This window comes from Pseudophryne corroboree, chromosome 1 (genome assembly GCF_028390025.1).
Source record: "Pseudophryne corroboree isolate aPseCor3 chromosome 1, aPseCor3.hap2, whole genome shotgun sequence".
NCBI classification, from domain to species: domain Eukaryota; kingdom Metazoa; phylum Chordata; class Amphibia; order Anura; family Myobatrachidae; genus Pseudophryne; species Pseudophryne corroboree.
Window position 1 is genome coordinate 169,413,760 of NC_086444.1, and position 19,594 is coordinate 169,433,353.

General features: G+C 46.0%; 1 protein-coding gene across 1 annotated transcript in view; it reads right to left on the minus strand.

The window, feature by feature from the left end:
• The window catches only part of MAP1B (microtubule associated protein 1B), a 144,144-nt gene that overhangs the window by 63,985 nt on the left and 60,565 nt on the right, over nucleotides 1-19,594 (minus strand). The window contains exon 2 of the mRNA XM_063963883.1: nucleotides 17,179-17,280. Coding sequence (XP_063819953.1) covers nucleotides 17,179-17,280 — 102 coding nt within the window. The remainder of the gene's footprint in view (nucleotides 1-17,178; nucleotides 17,281-19,594) is intronic.

Sequence of the window (19,594 nt, forward strand, 5' to 3'; positions counted from 1 at the left end):
GCAATCCGCACATATTTGTAACATCAGGTACTGTCTAGCTGCCTGCAGCTGTATGCATTGTGATGTCACAAAGGTAATGTCTAGCTGACTTTAGCTAAATGTATTGTGATGTCACAGACGCACTCTCTAGCTGCCTGCAGCTGAATGTACCATGATGTCACAGACATTATGTCTAGGTTACTGCATCTGAATGCATTGTGATGTCACAGACGAAATCTAGCTGCCTACAGCTCAATGCATTTTGATGTCACAGAAGTACTTTGTAGCTGTCTGTAGCTGAATGCATTGTGATGTCACAGCATTACTGTCTAGCTGCCTGCAGCTAAATGCGTTGTGAAGTCATAGAGATACGCTCTAACTGCCTGCATCTGAATGCATTGTGTCACAGACATTCTGTCTAGGTTACTGCATCTGAATGCATTGTGATGTCACAGAGGTACTTTGAGGTTGTCTGCAGCTGAATGCATTGTGATGTCACAGAGGTACTGTCTAGCTGCCTGCAGCTGAATGTATTGTGATGTCACAGAGGTACTGTTTAGCTGTCTGCGTCTGAATGCATTGTAATGTCACAGAGGCATTATCTAGTTGCCTGAAGATGAATTAATTGTGATGTCACAGACATACTAGCTACCTGGAGCTGAATGCATTGTTATGTCACAGTGGCACTGTCTAGTAGAGATGAGCGCCGGAAATTTTTCGGGTTTTGTGTTTTGGTTTTGGGTTCGGTTCCGCGGCCGTGTTTTGGGTTCGACCGCGTTTTGGCAAAACCTAACCGAATTTTTTTTGTCGGATTCGGGTGTGTTTTGGATTCGGGTGTTTTTTTCCAAAAAACCTAAAAAACAGCTTAAATCATAGAATTTGGGGGTCATTTTGATCCCAAAGTATTATTAACCTCAAAAACCATCATTTCCACTCATTTTCAGTCTATTCTGAATACCTCACACCTCACAATATTATTTTTAGTCCTAAAATTTGCACCGAGGTCGCTGGATGACTAAGCTAAGCGACCCTAGTGGCCGACACAAACACCTGGCCCATCTAGGAGTGGCACTGCAGTGTCACGCAGGATGTCCCTTCCAAAAAACCCTCCCCAAACAGCACATGACGCAAAGAAAAAAAGAGGCGCAATGAGGTAGCTGTGTGAGTAAGATAAGCGACCCTAGTGGCCGACACAAACACCGGGCCCATCTAGGAGTGGCACTGCAGTGTCACGCAGGATGTCCCTTCCAAAAAACCCTCCCCAAACAGCACATGACGCAAAGAAAAAAAGAGGCGCAATGAGGTAGCTGTGTGAGTAAGATAAGCGACCCTAGTGGCCGACACAAACACCGGGCCCATCTAGGAGTGGCACTGTAGTGTCACGCAGGATGTCCCTTCCAAAAAACCCTCCCCAAACAGCACATGACGCAAAGAAAAAAAGAGGCGCAATGAGGTAGCTGTGTGAGTAAGATAAGCGACCCTAGTGGCCGACACAAACACCGGGCCCATCTAGGAGTGGCACTGCAGTGTCACGCAGGATGTCCCTTCCAAAAAACCCTCCCCAAACAGCACATGACGCAAAGAAAAAAAGAGGCGCAATGAGGTAGCTGTGTGAGTAAGATAAGCGACCCTAGTGGCCGACACAAACACCGGGCCCATCTAGGAGTGGCACTGCAGTGTCACGCAGGATGTCCCTTCCAAAAAACCCTCCCCAAACAGCACATGACGCAAAGAAAAAAAGAGGCGCAATGAGGTAGCTGTGTGAGTAAGATAAGCGACCCTAGTGGCCGACACAAACACCGGGCCCATCTAGGAGTGGCACTGCAGTGTCACGCAGGATGTCCCTTCCAAAAAACCCTCCCCAAACAGCACATGACGCAAAGAAAAAAAGAGGCGCAATGAGGTAGCTGTGTGAGTAAGATAAGCGACCCTAGTGGCCGACACAAACACCGGGCCCATCTAGGAGTGGCACTGCAGTGTCACGCAGGATGTCCCTTCCAAAAAACCCTCCCCAAACAGCACATGACGCAAAGAAAAAAAGAGGCGCAATGAGGTAGCTGTGTGAGTAAGATAAGCGACCCTAGTGGCCGACACAAACACCGGGCCCATCTAGGAGTGGCACTGCAGTGTCACGCAGGATGTCCCTTCCAAAAAACCCTCCGTAAACAGCACATGACGCAAAGAAAAAAAGAGGCGCAATGAGGTAGCTGTGTGAGTAAGATAAGCGACCCTAGTGGCCGACACAAACACCGGGCCCATCTAGGAGTGGCACTGCAGTGTCACGCAGGATGTCCCTTCCAAAAAACCCTCCCCAAACAGCACATGACGCAAAGAAAAAAAGAGGCGCAATGAGGTAGCTGTGTGAGTAAGATAAGCGACCCTAGTGGCCGACACAAACACCGGGCCCATCTAGGAGTGGCACTGCAGTGTCACGCAGGATGGCCCTTCCAAAAAACCCTCCCCAAACAGCACATGACGCAAAGAAAAATTAAAGAAAAAAGAGGTGCAAGATGGAATTGTCCTTGGGCCCTCCCACCCACCCTTATGTTGTATAAACAGGACATGCACACTTTAACCAACCCATCATTTCAGTGACAGGGTCTGCCACACGACTGTGACTGATATGACGGGTTGGTTTGGACCCCCACCAAAAAAGAAGCAATTAATCTCTCCTTGCACAAACTGGCTCTACAGAGGCAAGATGTCCACCTCATCATCATCCTCCGATATATCACCGTGTACATCCCCCTCCTCACAGATTATCAATTCGTCCCCACTGGAATCCACCATCTCAGCTCCCTGTGTACTTTGTGGAGGCAATTGCTGCTGGTCACTGTCTCCACGGAGGAATTGATTATAATTCATTTTAATGAACATCATCTTCTCCACATTTTCTGGATGTAACCTCGTACGCCGATTGCTGACAAGGTGAGCGGCGGCACTAAACACTCTTTCGGAGTACACACTTGTGGGAGGGCAACTTAGGTAGAATAAAGCCAGTTTGTGCAAGGGCCTCCAAATTGCCTCTTTTTCCTGCCAGTATAAGTACGGACTGTGTGACGTGCCTACTTGGATGCGGTCACTCATATAATCCTCCACCATTCTTTCAATGTTGAGAGAATCATATGCAGTGACAGTAGACGACATGTCCGTAATCGTTGTCAGGTCCTTCAGTCCGGACCAGATGTCAGCATCAGCAGTCGCTCCAGACTGCCCTGCATCACCGCCAGCGGGTGGGCTCGGAATTCTGAGCCTTTTCCTCGCACCCCCAGTTGCGGGAGAATGTGAAGGAGGAGATGTTGACAGGTCGCGTTCCGCTTGACTTGACAATTTTCTCACCAGCAGGTCTTCAACCCCAGCAGACTTGTGTCTGCCGGAAAGAGAGATCCAAGGTAGGCTTTAAATCTAGGATCGAGCACGGTGGCCAAAATGTAGTGCTCTGATTTCAACAGATTGACCACCCGTGAATCCTTGTTAAGCGAATTAAGGGCTCCATCCACAAGTCCCACATGCCTAGCGGAATCGCTCCGTGTTAGCTCCTCCTTCAATGTCTCCAGCTTCTTCTGCAAAAGCCTGATGAGGGGAATGACCTGACTCAGGCTGGCAGTGTCTGAACTGACTTCACGTGTGGCAAGTTCAAAGGGCATCAGAACCTTGCACAACGTTGAAATCATTCTCCACTGCGCTTGAGACAGGTGCATTCCACCTCCTATATCGTGCTCAATTGTATAGGCTTGAATGGCCTTTTGCTGCTCCTCCAACCTCTGAAGCATATAGAGGGTTGAATTCCACCTCGTTACCACTTCTTGCTTCAGATGATGGCAGGGCAGGTTCAGTAGTTTTTGGTGGTGCTCCAGTCTTCTGTACGTGGTGCCTGTACGCCGAAAGTGTCCCGCAATTCTTCTGGCCACCGACAGCATCTCTTGCACGCCCCTGTCGTTTTTTTAAAAATTCTGCACCACCAAATTCAAGGTATGTGCAAAACATGGGACGTGCTGGAATTTGCCCATATTTAATGCACACACAATATTGCTGGCGTTGTCCGATGCCACAAATCCACAGGAGAGTCCAATTGGGGTAAGCCATTCCGCGATGATCTTCCTCAGTTGCCGTAAGAGGTTTTCAGCTGTGTGCGTATTCTGGAAACCGGTGATACAAAGCGTAGCCTGCCTAGGAAAGAGTTGGCGTTTGCGAGATGCTGCTACTAGTGCCGCCGCTGCTGTTCTTGCGGCGGGAGTCCATACATCTACCCAGTGGGCTGTCACAGTCATATAGTCCTGACCCTGCCCTGCTCCACTTGTCCACATGTCCGTGGTTAAGTGGACATTGGGTACAGCTGCATTTTTTAGGACACTGGTGACTCTTTTTCTGAGGTCTGTGTACATTTTCGGTATCGCCTGCCTAGAGAAATGGAACCTAGATGGTATTTGGTACCGGGGACACAGTACCTCCAACAAGTCTCTAGTTGGCTCTGCAGTAATGATGGATACCGGAACCACGTTTCTCACCACCCAGGATGCCAAGGCCTCAGTTATCCGCTTTGCAGTAGGATGACTGCTGTGATATTTCATCTTCCTCGCAAAGGACTGTTGAACAGTCAATTGCTTACTGGAAGTAGTACAAGTGGGCTTACGACTTCCCCTCTGGGATGACCATCGACTCCCAGCAGCAACAACAGCAGCGCCAGCAGCAGTAGGCGTTACACGCAAGGATGCATCGGAGGAATCCCAGGCAGGAGAGGACTCGTCAGAATTGCCAGTGACATGGCCTGCAGGACTATTGGCATTCCTGGGGAAGGAGGAAATTGACACTGAGGGAGTTGGTGGGGTGGTTTGCGTGAGCTTGGTTACAAGAGGAAGGGATTTACTGGTCAGTGGACTGCTTCCGCTGTCGCCCAAAGTTTTTGAACTTGTCACTGACTTATTATGAATGCGCTGCAGGTGACGTATAAGGGAGGATGTTCCGAGGTGGTTAACGTCCTTACCCCTACTTATTACAGCTTGACAAAGGCAACACACGGCTTGACACCTGTTGTCCGCATTTCTGTTGAAATACTTCCACACCGAAGAGCTGATTTTTTTGGTATTTTCACCAGGCATGTCAGTGGCCATATTCCTCCCACGGACAACAGGTGTCTCCCCGGGTGCCTGACTTAAACAAACCACCTCACCATCAGAATCCTCCTGGTCAATTTCCTCCCCAGCGCCAGCAACACCCATATCCTCCTCATCCTGGTGTACTTCAACACTGACATCTTCAATCTGACTATCAGGAACTGGACTGCGGGTGCTCCTTCCAGCACTTGCAGGGGGCGTGCAAATGGTGGAAGGCGCATGCTCTTCACGTCCAGTGTTGGGAAGGTCAGGCATCGCAACCGATACAATTGGACTCTCCTTGTGGATTTGGGATTTCGAAGAACGCACAGTTCTTTGCGGTGCTTTTGCCAGCTTGAGTCTTTTCAGTTTTCTAGCGAGAGGCTGAGTGCTTCCATCCTCATGTGAAGCTGAACCACTAGCCATGAACATAGGCCAGGGCCTCAGCCGTTCCTTGCCACTCCGTGTGGTAAATGGCATATTGGCAAGTTTACGCTTCTCCTCCGACAATTTTATTTTAGGTTTTGGAGTCCTTTTTTTACTGATATTTGGTGTTTTGGATTTGACATGCTCTGTACTATGACATTGGGCATTGGCCTTGGCAGACGACGTTGCTGGCATTTCATCGTCTCGGCCATGACTAGTGGCAGCAGCTTCAGCACGAGGTGGAAGTGGATCTTGATCTTTCCCTAATTTTGGAACCTCAACATTTTTGTTCTCCATATTTTAATAGGCACAACTAAAAGGCACCTCAGGTAAACAATGGAGATGGATGGATACTAGTATACAATTATGGATGGACTGCCGAGTGCCGACACAGAGGTAGCTACAGCCGTGGACTACCGTACTGTACTGTGTCTGCTGCTAATATAGACTGGTTGATAATGAGATGTAGTATGTATAAAGAAGAAAGAAAAAAAAAACCACGGGTAGGTGGTATACAATTATGGATGGACTGCCGAGTGCCGACACAGAGGTAGCTACAGCCGTGGACTACCGTACTGTACTGTGTCTGCTGCTAATATAGACTGGTTGATAATGAGATGTAGTATGTATAAAGAAGAAAGAAAAAAAAAACCACGGGTAGGTGGTATACAATTATGGATGGACTGCCGAGTGCCGACACAGAGGTAGCTACAGCCGTGGACTACCGTACTGTACTGTGTCTGCTGCTAATATAGACTGGATGATAATGAGATGTAGTATGTATAAAGAAGAAAGAAAAAAAAAACCACGGGTAGGTGGTATACAATTATGGATGGACTGCCGAGTGCCGACACAGAGGTAGCTACAGCCGTGAACTACCGTACTGTGTCTGCTGCTAATATAGACTGGTTGATAATGAGATGTAGTATGTATAAAGAAGAAAGAAAAAAAAAACCACGGGTAGGTGGTATACAATTATGGATGGACTGCCGAGTGCCGACACAGAGGTAGCTACAGCCGTGGACTACCGTACTGTACTGTGTCTGCTGCTAATATAGACTGGATGATAATGAGATGTAGTATGTATAAAGAAGAAAGAAAAAAAAAACCACGGGTAGGTGGTATACAATTATGGATGGACTGCCGAGTGCCGACACAGATGTAGCTACAGCCGTGGACTACCGTACTGTACTGTGTCTGCTACTAATATAGACTGGATGATAATGAGATGTAGTATGTATAAAGAAGAAAGAAAAAAAAAACCACGGGTAGGTGGTATACAATTATGGATGGACTGCCGAGTGCCGACACAGAGGTAGCTACAGCCGTGAACTACCGTACTGTGTCTGCTGCTAGTATAGACTGGATGATAAATAATGATATAAAAAATATATATATATCACTACTGCAGCCGGACAGGTATATATTATATAATGACGGACCTGCTGGACACTGTCTGTCAGCAGAATGAGTTTTTTAATTTTAATAGAATAAAAAAACACCACACAAGTCACACGACGAGTGTACTTTTTCAGGCAGACATTCAATCACAATATACTATACTGGTGGTCAGTGTGGTCAGGTCACTGGTCACAGTGGTCAGTGGTCAGTCACACTGGCAGTGGCACTCTGGCAGCAAAAGTGTGCACTGTTTAATATGTACTCCTGGCTCCTGCTATAACCTATAACTGCTCCCCAGTCTCCCCCACAATTAAGCTGTGTGAGCACAGTCAGATATTATACATAGATGATGCAGCACACTGGGCTGAGCACAGATATGGTATGTGAGTGTGACTGAGTCACTGTGTATCGTTTTTTTCAGGCAGAGAACAAGAACAGAACGGATTATTAAATAATAATAAATTATAAAACTGCACTGGTGGTCAGGTCACTGGTCATCAGTCACTAGTATAACTCCTCCTAAGCTCCAGTAAGTAAATGAAGTGTCTCACTCTCACTCTCCTATCTATTTTAATTTCTAAACGGAGAGGACGCCAGCCACGTCCTCTCCCTATCAATCTCAATGCACGTGTGAAAATGGCCGCGACGCGCGGCTCCTTATATAGAATCCGAGTCTCGCGATAGAATCCGAGCCTCGCGAGAATCCGACAGCGTGATGATGACGTTCGGGCGCGCTCGGGTTAACCGAGCAAGGCGGGAAGATCCGAGTCGCTCGGACCCGTGTAAAAAAACATGAAGTTCGGGCGGGTTCGGATTCAGAGAAACCGAACCCGCTCATCTCTACTGTCTAGCTGCCTGCCGCTGAATGCATTGTGATGTCACAAATGTACTGTCTAGCTGCCTGCAGCTGAATGCATTGTTATGTCACAGAGGAACTCTCTAGCTAACAAAAGCTCAATGCATTGTGATGTCAGAGGTACTCTGCAGCTGGATGCATTGTGATGTCACAGAGGTACTGTCTAGCAGTCTGCATCTGAATGCATTGTGATGTCACAGAGGCACTGTCTAGCTGCCTACAGTTGATTGATTTGTCATGTCACAGAGACGAGACACTGTCTAGCTATCTGCAGCTGTATGTATTGTGATGTCACAGAGGTACTCTCTAGCTGACTTTAGCTAAATGCATTGTGATGTCACAGAGGTAGTCTAGCTGCCTGCAGCTGAATGGATTGTGATGTCACAGAGGTACTGTCTAGCTGCCTGCAGCTGAATGCACATTGTGATGTCACAGTTACTCTCTAGCTGCCTGCAGCGGAATGCATTGTGATGTCACAGAGGTAGTCTAGCTGCCTGCAGCTGAATGGATTGTGATGTCACAGAGGTACTGTCTAGCTGCCTGCAGCTGAATGCACATTGTGATGTCACAGTTACTCTCTAGCTGCCTGCAGCGGAATGCATTGTGATGTCACAGCAGGGACGTGCTGTGAGGTAACGGTTCAGGAGGTACTGGCTAGTACCAAATGCAGATTTACACGCAATATATGAGCCAAAGGGATCATGTGGACATTGGGGGTCATTCAGAGTTGATTGTAGCTGTGCTAAATTTAGCACAGCTCCGATCAGGAACACAGACATGTGGGGGGATGCCCTGCACAGGGCTAGCCCGGCTCGCATGTCAGTCCCTGCCCCGTTGCTGAAGCACAAAAGCATCACACAACGGCGATGCTTTTGTACCTCAGGAGTAGCTCCCGGCCAGCGCAGCTTTTGCGTGCTGGCCGGGAGCTACTCGTCGCTGCCCGGCTTGCAGCGGCTGCGTGTGACATCACGCAGCCGCTGTGGCCCGCCCCTGCACGATCCGGCCACGCCTGCATTGGCTGGACCGTGCTCACAAAACGGCGGGCAAATGCCGCCGTGCCGCCACCTCCCACCCAGCGACCGCCCCTGCATGTCAGTCAGGCAGAGGCGATCGCTAGGCAGTGACAGCCGTCGGCTGTCAGCCATGCGCCAGCACCGCATGCACAGTTCTGACCTGAACGCTGCTCTGCAAAGAACTGCAGCGAGTGTTCAGGTCAGAATGACCCCAATTATACAAGGTGAAGCACTGTATACTGTTGGAAATTTGTTGCGTTTTGAGCAGAAATGTTCAGAAAAGATAGAATTTTTACTCCAGAGTTTTGGCTATAAAAATGATTAGAATAATACAAAGAGGCTGTTTCTAATATATTGTTTGTATTTTTCATGTACTTTATATTGTCAATACTCTGCCTTATATGTTAGTATAACAGGAAAGGCTCTGCCTCACCTGCCTCATTTTACCGCAGCTAAATTCATTGTGATGTCACAGAGCCACTGTCTAACTGTATGCATTGTGATGTCACAGAGGCACTGTCTAGCTGTCTGCAGCTGTATGCATTGTGATGTCACAGAAATACTGTCTAGCTGACTTTAGCTAAATGCATTGTAATGTCACAGAGGCACTATATAGCTGCCTGCAGCTGAATGCATTGTGATGTCACAGAGACACTAGCTACCTGCAGCTGAATGCATTGTGATGTCACAATGGCACTGTCTAGTTGCCTGCAGGTGAATGCATTGTGCTGTCACAGATGTACTGTCTAGCTGCCTGTAGTAAATGCTGTATGATGTCACAGAGGTAATCTAGCTGCCTGTAGCTAAATGCATTGTAATGTCACAGAGGCACTATATAGCTGCCTGCAGCTGAATGCATTGTGATGTCACAGAGACACTAGCTACCTGCAGCTGGATGCATTGTGATGTCACAGAGGTACTGTCTAGCAGTCTGCATCTGAATGCATTGTGATGTCACAGAGGCACTGTCTAGCTGCCTACAGTTGATTGATTTGTCATGTCACAGAGACACTGTCTAGCTATCTGCAGCTGTATGCATTGTGATGTCACAGAGGAACTCTGTAGCTACCTACAGCTCAATGCATTGTGATGTCACAGAGGTACTCTCTAGCTGCCTGCAGCTGAATGCATTGTGATGTCACAAAGGTACTGTCTAGCTGCCTGTAGCTGATTGCATTGTGATGTCACAGAGGTACTGTCTAGCTACCTGCAGCTGAATGCATTGTGATGTCACAGAGGTACTGTTTAGCTGTCTGCGTCTGAATGCATTGTAATGTCACAGAGGCATTATCTAGTTGCCTGAAGATGAATTAATTGTGATGTCACAGACATACTAGCTATCTGGAGCTGAATGCATTGTTATGTCACAGTGGCACTGTCTAGCTGCCTGCCGCTGAATGCATTGTGATGTCACAAATGTACTGTCTAGCTGCCTGCAGCTGAATGCATTGTTATGTCACAGAGGAACTCTCTAGCTAACAAAAGCTCAATGCATTGTGATGTCAGAGGTACTCTGCAGCTGGATGCATTGTGATGTCACAGAGGTACTGTCTAGCAGTCTGCATCTGAATGCATTGTGATGTCACAGAGGCACTGTCTAGCTGCCTACAGTTGATTGATTTGTCATGTCACAGAGACACTGTCTAGCTATCTGCAGCTGTATGCATTGTGATGTCACAGAGGTACTCTCTAGCTGACTTTAGCTAAATGCATTGTGATGTCACAGAGGTAGTCTAGCTGCCTGCAGCTGAATGGATTGTGATGTCACAGAGGTACTGTCTAGCTGCCTGCAGCTGAATGCACATTGTGATGTCACAGTTACTCTCTAGCTGCCTGCAGCGGAATGCATTGTGATGTCACAGCAGGGACGTGCTGTGAGGTAACGGTTCAGGAGGTACTGGCTAGTACCAAATGCAGATTTACACGCAATATATGAGCCAAAGGGATCATGTGGACATTGGGGGTCATTCAGAGTTGATTGTAGCTGTGCTAAATTTAGCACAGCTCCGATCAGGAACACAGACATGTGGGGGGATGCCCTGCACAGGGCTAGCCCGGCTCGCATGTCAGTCCCTGCCCCGTTGCTGAAGCACAAAAGCATCACACAACGGCGATGCTTTTGTACCTCAGGAGTAGCTCCCGGCCAGCGCAGCTTTTGCGTGCTGGCCGGGAGCTACTCGTCGCTGCCCGGCTTGCAGCGGCTGCGTGTGACATCACGCAGCCGCTGTGGCCCGCCCCTGCACGATCCGGCCACGCCTGCATTGGCTGGACCGTGCTCACAAAACGGCGGGCAAATGCCGCCGTGCCGCCACCTCCCACCCAGCGACCGCCCCTGCATGTCAATCAGGCAGAGGCGATCGCTAGGCAGTGACAGCCGTCGGCTGTCAGCCATGCGCCAGCACCGCATGCACAGTTCTGACCTGAACGCTGCTCTGCAAAGAACTGCAGCGAGTGTTCAGGTCAGAATGACCCCAATTATACAAGGTGAAGCACTGTATACTGTTGGAAATTTGTTGCGTTTTGAGCAGAAATGTTCAGAAAAGATAGAATTTTTACTCCAGAGTTTTGGCTATAAAAATGATTAGAATAATACAAAGAGGCTGTTTCTAATATATTGTTTGTATTTTTCATGTACTTTATATTGTCAATACTCTGCCTTATATGTTAGTATAACAGGAAAGGCTCTGCCTCACCTGCCTCATTTTACCGCAGCTAAATTCATTGTGATGTCACAGAGCCACTGTCTAACTATATGCATTGTGATGTCACAGAGGCACTGTCTAGCTGTCTGCAGCTGTATGCATTGTGATGTCACAGAAATACTGTCTAGCTGGGCTTTAGCTAAATGCATTGTAATGTCACAGAGGCACTATATAGCTGCCTGCAGCTGAATGCATTGTGATGTCACAGAGACACTAGCTACCTGCAGCTGAATGCATTGTGATGTCACAATGGCACTGTCTAGTTGCCTGCAGGTGAATGCATTGTGATGTCACAGATGTACTGTCTAGCTGCCTGTAGTAAATGCTGTATGATGTCACAGAGGTAGTCTAGCTGCCTGTAGCTAAATGCATTGTAATGTCACAGAGGCACTATATAGCTGCCTGCAGCTGAATGCATTGTGATGTCACAGAGACACTAGCTACCTGCAGCTGGATGCATTGTGATGTCACAGAGGTACTGTCTAGCAGTCTGCATCTGAATGCATTGTGATGTCACAGAGGCACTGTCTAGCTGCCTACAGTTGATTGATTTGTCATGTCACAGAGACACTGTCTAGCTATCTGCAGCTGTATGCATTGTGATGTCACAGAGGAACTCTGTAGCTACCTACAGCTCAATGCATTGTGATGTCACAGAGGTACTCTCTAGCTGCCTGTAGCTGAATGCATTGTGATGTCACAAAGGTACTGTCTAGCTGCCTGTAGCTGATTGCATTGTGATGTCACAGAGGTACTGTCTAGCTACCTGCAGCTGAATGCATTGTGATGTCACAGAGGTACTGTCTAGCTACCTGCAGCTGAATGCATTGTGATGTCACAGAGACACTGTCTAGCTGCCTGCAGCTGAATGCATTGTGATGTAATAGAGGCACTGTCTAGGTGCCTGCAGCTGAATGAATTGTGATGTCACAGTGGCGCTATCTTGCTGCCTGCAGCTGAATGTACCATGATGTCATAGACGGTCTCTCTAACTGCCTGTAGTAAATGCAGTGTGATGTCACAGAGGTAGTCTATCGGCCTGTAGCTGAAAGCATTGTGATGTCACAGAGGAACTCTCTAGCTACCTACAGCTCAATGCATTGTGATGTCACAGAGGTACTTTGTAGTCGTCTGCAGCTGAATGCATCTTGATGTCACAGAGGCACTGTCTAGCTGCCTGCAGTAAAATTAATTGTGATGTCACAGTTGCACTGTTTAGCTATCTGCAGCTGTATGCATTGTAATGTCACAGAGGTACTGTCTAGCGGACTTTAGCTAAATGCATTGTGATGTCACAGAGCTAGTCTAGCTGCCTGCCGCTGAATACACATTGAAATGTCACAAAGTTACTATCTAGCTGCCTGCAGCTGTATGCCTTGTGATGTCACAGAGGCACTGTCTAGTTGCCTGCAGCTAAATTCATTGTGATGTCACAAAGGCACTGTCTAGCTACCTGCAGCTGAATTAATTGTGATGTCACAGAGGCACTGTCTAGCTACCTGAAGCTAAATGAATTGTGATGTCACAGTGGCACTGTCTAGCGGCCTGCAGCTGAATGCACTGTGATGTCACAGAGGTAGTGTCTAGGGGGTAAATTTACTAAGATGGGAGTTCTATTTAAGATGGGATGTTGCCCATAGCAACCAATCAGATTCCAGGTATTATGTTCTAGAAGGTGCTAGATAAATGAGAAGTAGAATCTGATTGTTGCTATGGGCAACATCCCACCTTAAATAGAACTCCCATCTTAGTAAATTTACCCCTAGGTGTCTGCAGCTGAATGAATTGTGATGTCACAGTGGCACTGTCTAGCTGCCTGCAGCTGATTGCACTGTGATGTCACAGAGGTACTGTCTAGCTACCTGCAGCTGAACGCATTGTGATGTCACAGAGACACTGTCTAGCTGCCTTGCCTGCAGCTGAATTCATTGTGATGTCACAGGCACTGACTAGCTACCTGCTGCTATATGCATTGTGATGTCACAGAGGTACTGTCTAGCTGACTTTAGCTAAATGCATTGTGATGTCACAGAGGCACTATCTAGCTACCTGCAGCTGAATGAATTGTGATGTCACAGTGGCACTGTCTAGCTGCCTGCAGCTATATGCATTATGATGTCACAGAGGTACTGTCTAGCTGACTTTAGCTAAATGCATTGTGATGTCACAGAGGCACTGTCTAGCTACCTGCAGCTGAATGAATTGTGATGTCACAGTGGCACTGTCTAGCTGCCTGCAGCTGATTGTACTGTGATGTCACGGAGGTACTGTCTAGGTGTCTGCAGCTGTCTGCAGCTGAATAAATTGTGATGTCACAGTGGCACTGTCTAGCTGCCTGCTGCTATATGCATTGTGATGTCACAGAGGTACTGTCTAGCTGACTTTAGCTAAATGAATTGTGATGTCACAGAGGCACTGTCTAGCTACCTGAATCTGAATGAATTGTGATGTCACAGTGGCACTGTCTAGCTGCCTGCAGCTGATTGTACTGTGATGTCACAGAGGTACTGTCTAGGTGTCTGCAGCTGTCTGCAGCTGAATAAATTGTGATGTCACAGTGGCACTGTCTAGCTGCCTGCTGCTATATGCATTGTGATGTCACAGAGGTACTGTCTAGCTGACTTTAGCTAAATGAATTGTGATGTCACAGAGGCACTGTCTAGCTACCTGAATCTGAATGAATTGTGATGTCACAGTGGCACTGTCTAGCTGCCTGCAGCTGAATGCACTGTGATGTCACAGAGGTACTGTCTAGCTGCCTGTAGTTAAATGCATTGTGATGTCACAGAGGTACTGTCATGCTGCCTGAAACTGAATGCATTGTGATGTCACAGAGGTACTGTCTACCTGCCTCTAGTTAAATGCATTGTGATGTCAGAGACACTGTCTAGCTGCCTGCAGTTGAATGTACCATGATGTCACAGACTGTATGTCTAGGTTACTGCATCTGCATGCATTGTGATGTCACAGAGGTACTTTGTAGCTGGCTGCAGCTGAATGCATTATGATGTCACAAAGGAATTCTCTAGCTGCCTGCTGCTGAATGCAATGTGATATCACAGAGGTACTGTCATGCTGCCTGCAGCTGAATGGATTGTGATGACACAGAGGTACTGTCTAACTGCCTGTAGTTAAATGCATTGCAATGTCACAAATGCACTGTCTAGCTGCCTGCAGTTGAATGTACCATGATGTCACAGATGTTCTGTCTAGGTTACTGCATCTAAATGCACTGTGATGTCACAGACGTAGTCTAGCTGCCTACAGCTGAATGCATTGTGATTTCGCAGAGGTACTCTCTAGCTGCCTGCATCTGAATGCATTGTGATTTCATAGAGGTACAGTCTAGAGCAGGCATGGCCAAACTGCGGCCCTCCAGCTGTTGAGACACTACACATCCCAGAATGCCCTGACACAGCTTTAGCATGCTCTGACAGCTCTGACAGCAAAACTGTGTCAGGGCATGCTGGGATATGTAGTTTCACAACAGCTGGAGGGCCGCAGTTTGGACATGCGTGGTCTAGAGTCTAGCTGCCTGTAGCTGAATGCATTATTGTCACAGAGGTACTGTTTATTTGCCTGTGTCTAAATGCAGCAGGATAGACACACCAGGAGGGGTAAAACAAAGGATTGATTATCTAGGTAGACTATAGGAATGGTCAAGAGTGTGGCAATTACAGTTTAATGCCCAAAAATGCAAAATCATGCACTTGGGTCTCAAAAATCCAAAGGCTAAATACAGTATAAATTGCACTATACTGGAAACTAATGAGGAGGAAAGTGATCTAGGAGTCACTATTTCAGGTGACTTAAATGAAGGTAAGCAATGTAACAAAGCAATGAGGAAGGCTAGTCAGATGCTTGACTGCCTAGGGAGAGGAATCAGCAGCAGAAAGAAGTAATAATGCCACTGTATAGGTCACTGGTATGGCCTCATTTATAATACTGTGTTCAATTTTGGAGGCCACACTGTATCTTCAGAAGGATATTAATACATTAGAGATTGTACAAAGAAGGGCAGCTAAAATGATGCATGTCCTACATCAAAAAAACATACCCAGAAAGACTAAAAAAATCTCAATATGTACAGTTGGGAGCAGAGAAGGGAAAGGGGGGGGGGGGGGGGGGCACAATAGAAACTTTTAAATATATCAATGGTTTTAATAAAGTCCAGGAGGGAAACATTCTTCAAATGAAGATAAGTATTAGAACACAAGGACATGCACTGAGACTGGAGGGAGGGAGGTTCAGGGGAAATTTGAGGAAAATTTACTTCACAGAAAGGGTAGTGGACAAGTGGAATAACCACCCAGTAGATGTGGTAGAGGCTAAGACAGTAGAGCAATTTAAACATGCATGGGATAAAAATATGGTAAAAAAAAAGGGGCAGACTAGAATGGGCCAAGTGTCAAATTCTATGTTTCTATAAAACAAACATATAATATATTTTGTGTTGCTATATTACTTCTCATGGCTAATTATACATGAAAACTAGCTTCTAATGCATCCTTCTACTGTCTCTCTTCTGTATGCAGTCTGAGTGTAATAACTTTCCTTGTGATCAAAACATACCGTAATAGAGATTGACGACTTGTAAAATAATTAAGTTAACGGTGGCCATCAATGATCCATAAAGTCCAAGAAATGGAAAGTCATATTCAGTATAGTGGACTGATAGGAATTAGGCATACCTCCCAACTCTTTGGCATCTAAAATTGGGACTGTCGCACGGTGTAGCTGTGCAGGGCCCAAAAAGGGACGTGGTCTGGTGGGAGGGGCGTGGCCTTGCGTCCCGGACCCGTTTTTGGCATTGTGAGGGGCCGTGTCCGAATAGTGGGACTGTCCCGCTGGAATCGGACCAGTTGGGTGGTAAGGATTATGGGTCTATTTGTAAAAACCAAACAAAAACAAAAAAAATATCATGGAGAAATCATTTCTTTGTTCTCCCTATTTAACACACTGAGAACAATGGATAAATCATGGTCTTTGCTGTTTCATCATGGGCACTGTGCACTAGCATAATTCCATCTATGTATAACGTTCCATACACCTGAAAATGTCATATAATCATTAACATTATTATTAATAAATACTGTAGATATAAACAGCACTCTTGTATTCTGATCAAAATCAGCAGATAGTAATATGCACTTCTATGGGCGTCACAGTTTCTTGTTATGGTTATAGCAGTTCTGCAGTTACAGATTTACCAGTATAACTCTTGTGTGTCAACATTAGAGTGTCGACATTCTGAATGGCTACATACCCTGTATTTAGAGACTACACATTTTCCCATGGGGATCAGTACCCCTCCCTACCTACATTTCACTCATCGAGTACCTGAGTAGAATAATATTACTGACAAACATCAGGGCTCAAATGTTTTAAGTTTTTAAAAAAATGTATGTCAATAAAGGCTGAATTTGCCTCAAATATGGTGTAAAAATATAGATAAACTTATTTTTCAATCATTTTATCTTTTTGAATGATCTTTTTAAAACAGCTTCCATAACCAAAGTCATTGTCACAATAGTCCGCACTTTCCAGTAATGTCACTAATTATTATCTCATGTAATAAGGAAACAGAACTGCTTTTCCTATAAGCTCTGTAAAACAACACAAAGATAGATACATATGGTGGATCACAAAACAAAGTTGAAATTTTTTTTTTTTTGGAAACGCTTTTCCCTTCTAGGTCCAGAACTCACCTCTAACTTCTGGAGAAAACCTAGCTGAGTGACGGGATACAAATAGTTTCAGTTCTTGATCTAAGTTGCATTGGCTGAGATCCGTTTCCCATGATCGGATACCTGTAAAACAAATCGCACTATTGTTACTGTATTTACTAAACTATACAAAGTTTTGCTACTGATGTATTGTGATGTTTGCCCATTGACATTTTGTTACATTGTACAGTTTATGGGGGGTATTCAATCAGTACAGTTTTTTTGACCGTTTTTGACAATCGACCTATTCAATGCCCATGCTGTTTTTTCGACTGGTCGAAAAATCAGGCATGGGCGAAAACCACGTGTATTGGCAAATTCACTGACAATACACAAATTTGTTGAATTTGCGGACGTTTGACAGTTTTTGGTCCATTTTCGCCCATGCCTATCTGACTAAAAAAAAAACCACCAAAAGGTATGGGCGAAAATGGACCAAAAACTGTTGAAAACGCCCGCTATTAAATACCCACAGGTTGAATTAGTGCCGATTTTCCGACTGTCGGAATATTCTGCCCTAATTGAATATACCCCTATGTCTCTGTGTCTATTCCTCGCTGTAACATCTACTACTGACAACTTGATGCTGCTCCTGCTCTGTGGGCTCCTTCCTTTTCCGTGGACTCCACAGTGGTTTCAACAGTGTTCCATATACACCAGAGCTAATATTGAAGTGTCGAAAAGTGCAGATTATCGGCGGAATGTGCCGTCTTTCCGCCTTGTCGGAAATTCCAACACTGATTGAATATACCCCTTAAAGGTCCATGATAAGTATCAAAGCTTGGATATTATCATGAAACTGCTTGGAAGATGTTTATATGTGCTGTAGAGGGTACTATACCCTATATATCACGTTATTTCACTATTTTATATGTAAACATTTATCTTAAAACAGACAAGAATCAGTCAAATGTCTTTGTGATATTAGGTGTCAAAATAAAATCCATTAATAACCTCAGTAAATTAATGAAACATTCTCATACTCTAGGTTACGTCACACACACCCATGCATACATCTGCTGATTTATAAGAATTATAAATCATGGGTGCAGATCAAATACAGATCTATAAATTTAGCTCATTTTCAGCCAGTTTAATCTCTTTACTATGGTGGCCATTCCGAGTTGTTCGCCAGCTGCATTCGTTCGCTGTGCAGCGATGAGGCAAAAAAAGGCACTTCTGCGTATGCGTATGCAGCGCAATGTGCATGCGCGACGTACTATTACAACGAACGATGTAGTTTCACACAGGGTCTAGCGAAGCTTTTCAGTCGCACTGGTTGCCGCAGAGTGATTGACATGAAGTGGGCGTTTCTGGGTGTCTACCGACCGTTTTCAGGGAGTGTTCGAAAAAAACGCAGGCGTGCCAGGAAAAAGGCAGTCATGGCTGGGTGAATGCAGGGCGTGTTTGTGACGTCAAAACAGGAACTGAACAGTCTGAAGTCATCGCAAGCGCTGAGTAGGTTTTGAGCTACTCTGAAACTGCACAAAAAAACTTTGTAGCCGCTCTGCGATCCTTTCGTTCGCACTTCTGCTAAGCTACAATACACTCCCAGTGGGAGGCGGCATAGCGTTTGCACGGCTGCTAAAAACTGCTAGCACATCCATCATTCCTACTTACTCAGTACCAGTACATTTTAATGTAATTTTTGTAATCATTTGGCCCAAGTGCGGCCATTGTGTAGTGAAATAGGCTATTTTTAAAAGTATGGTAATGATTTTCAATCTTTCAGTGTAAAGCTCCCTACCCGTAAACACAGATTTGTAACCATTGTATCCATTCTAGTGCAGGACGTCAGAATTCACATATACAGACTACTGACTGGTAAGCTAGTGGGGCTGATTCTAGTGACATGCAATGTGGCTGTATTTGCAGGCAGCAGTGGGAGGCAGATTTACTTTTACAGATTTTTTCTTTAACACTCAGCAGCCTCTTTAATTTGCCTAGCACTTATCTCTCACTTCTATCCCTTTTCTGTGTGATGCCCTGGGTTAGTATGGCTGGGGTAGTTTGGGGATGCTCTGCGCCCCAGAGGGGAACCCCTATAATGTTAGTGACCTGTTCGACGAGGTCACTGTGAAGCAGGTGGGCAGGCTCATATACTGGCCAATATATGCTAAGAACCTCAAATATTACGGTTGTTATAATAAGAATTTACTTACCGATAATTCTATTTCTCGGAGTCCGTAGTGGATGCTGGGGTTCCTGAAAGGACCATGGGGAATAGCGGCTCCGCAGGAGACAGGGCACAAAAAGTAAAGCTTTCCGATCAGGTGGTGTGCACTGGCTCCTCCCCCTATGACCCTCCTCCAAGCCTCAGTTAGGTACTGTGCCCGGACGAGCGTACACAATAAGGGAGGAATTTTGAATCCCGGGTAAGACTCATACCAGCCACACC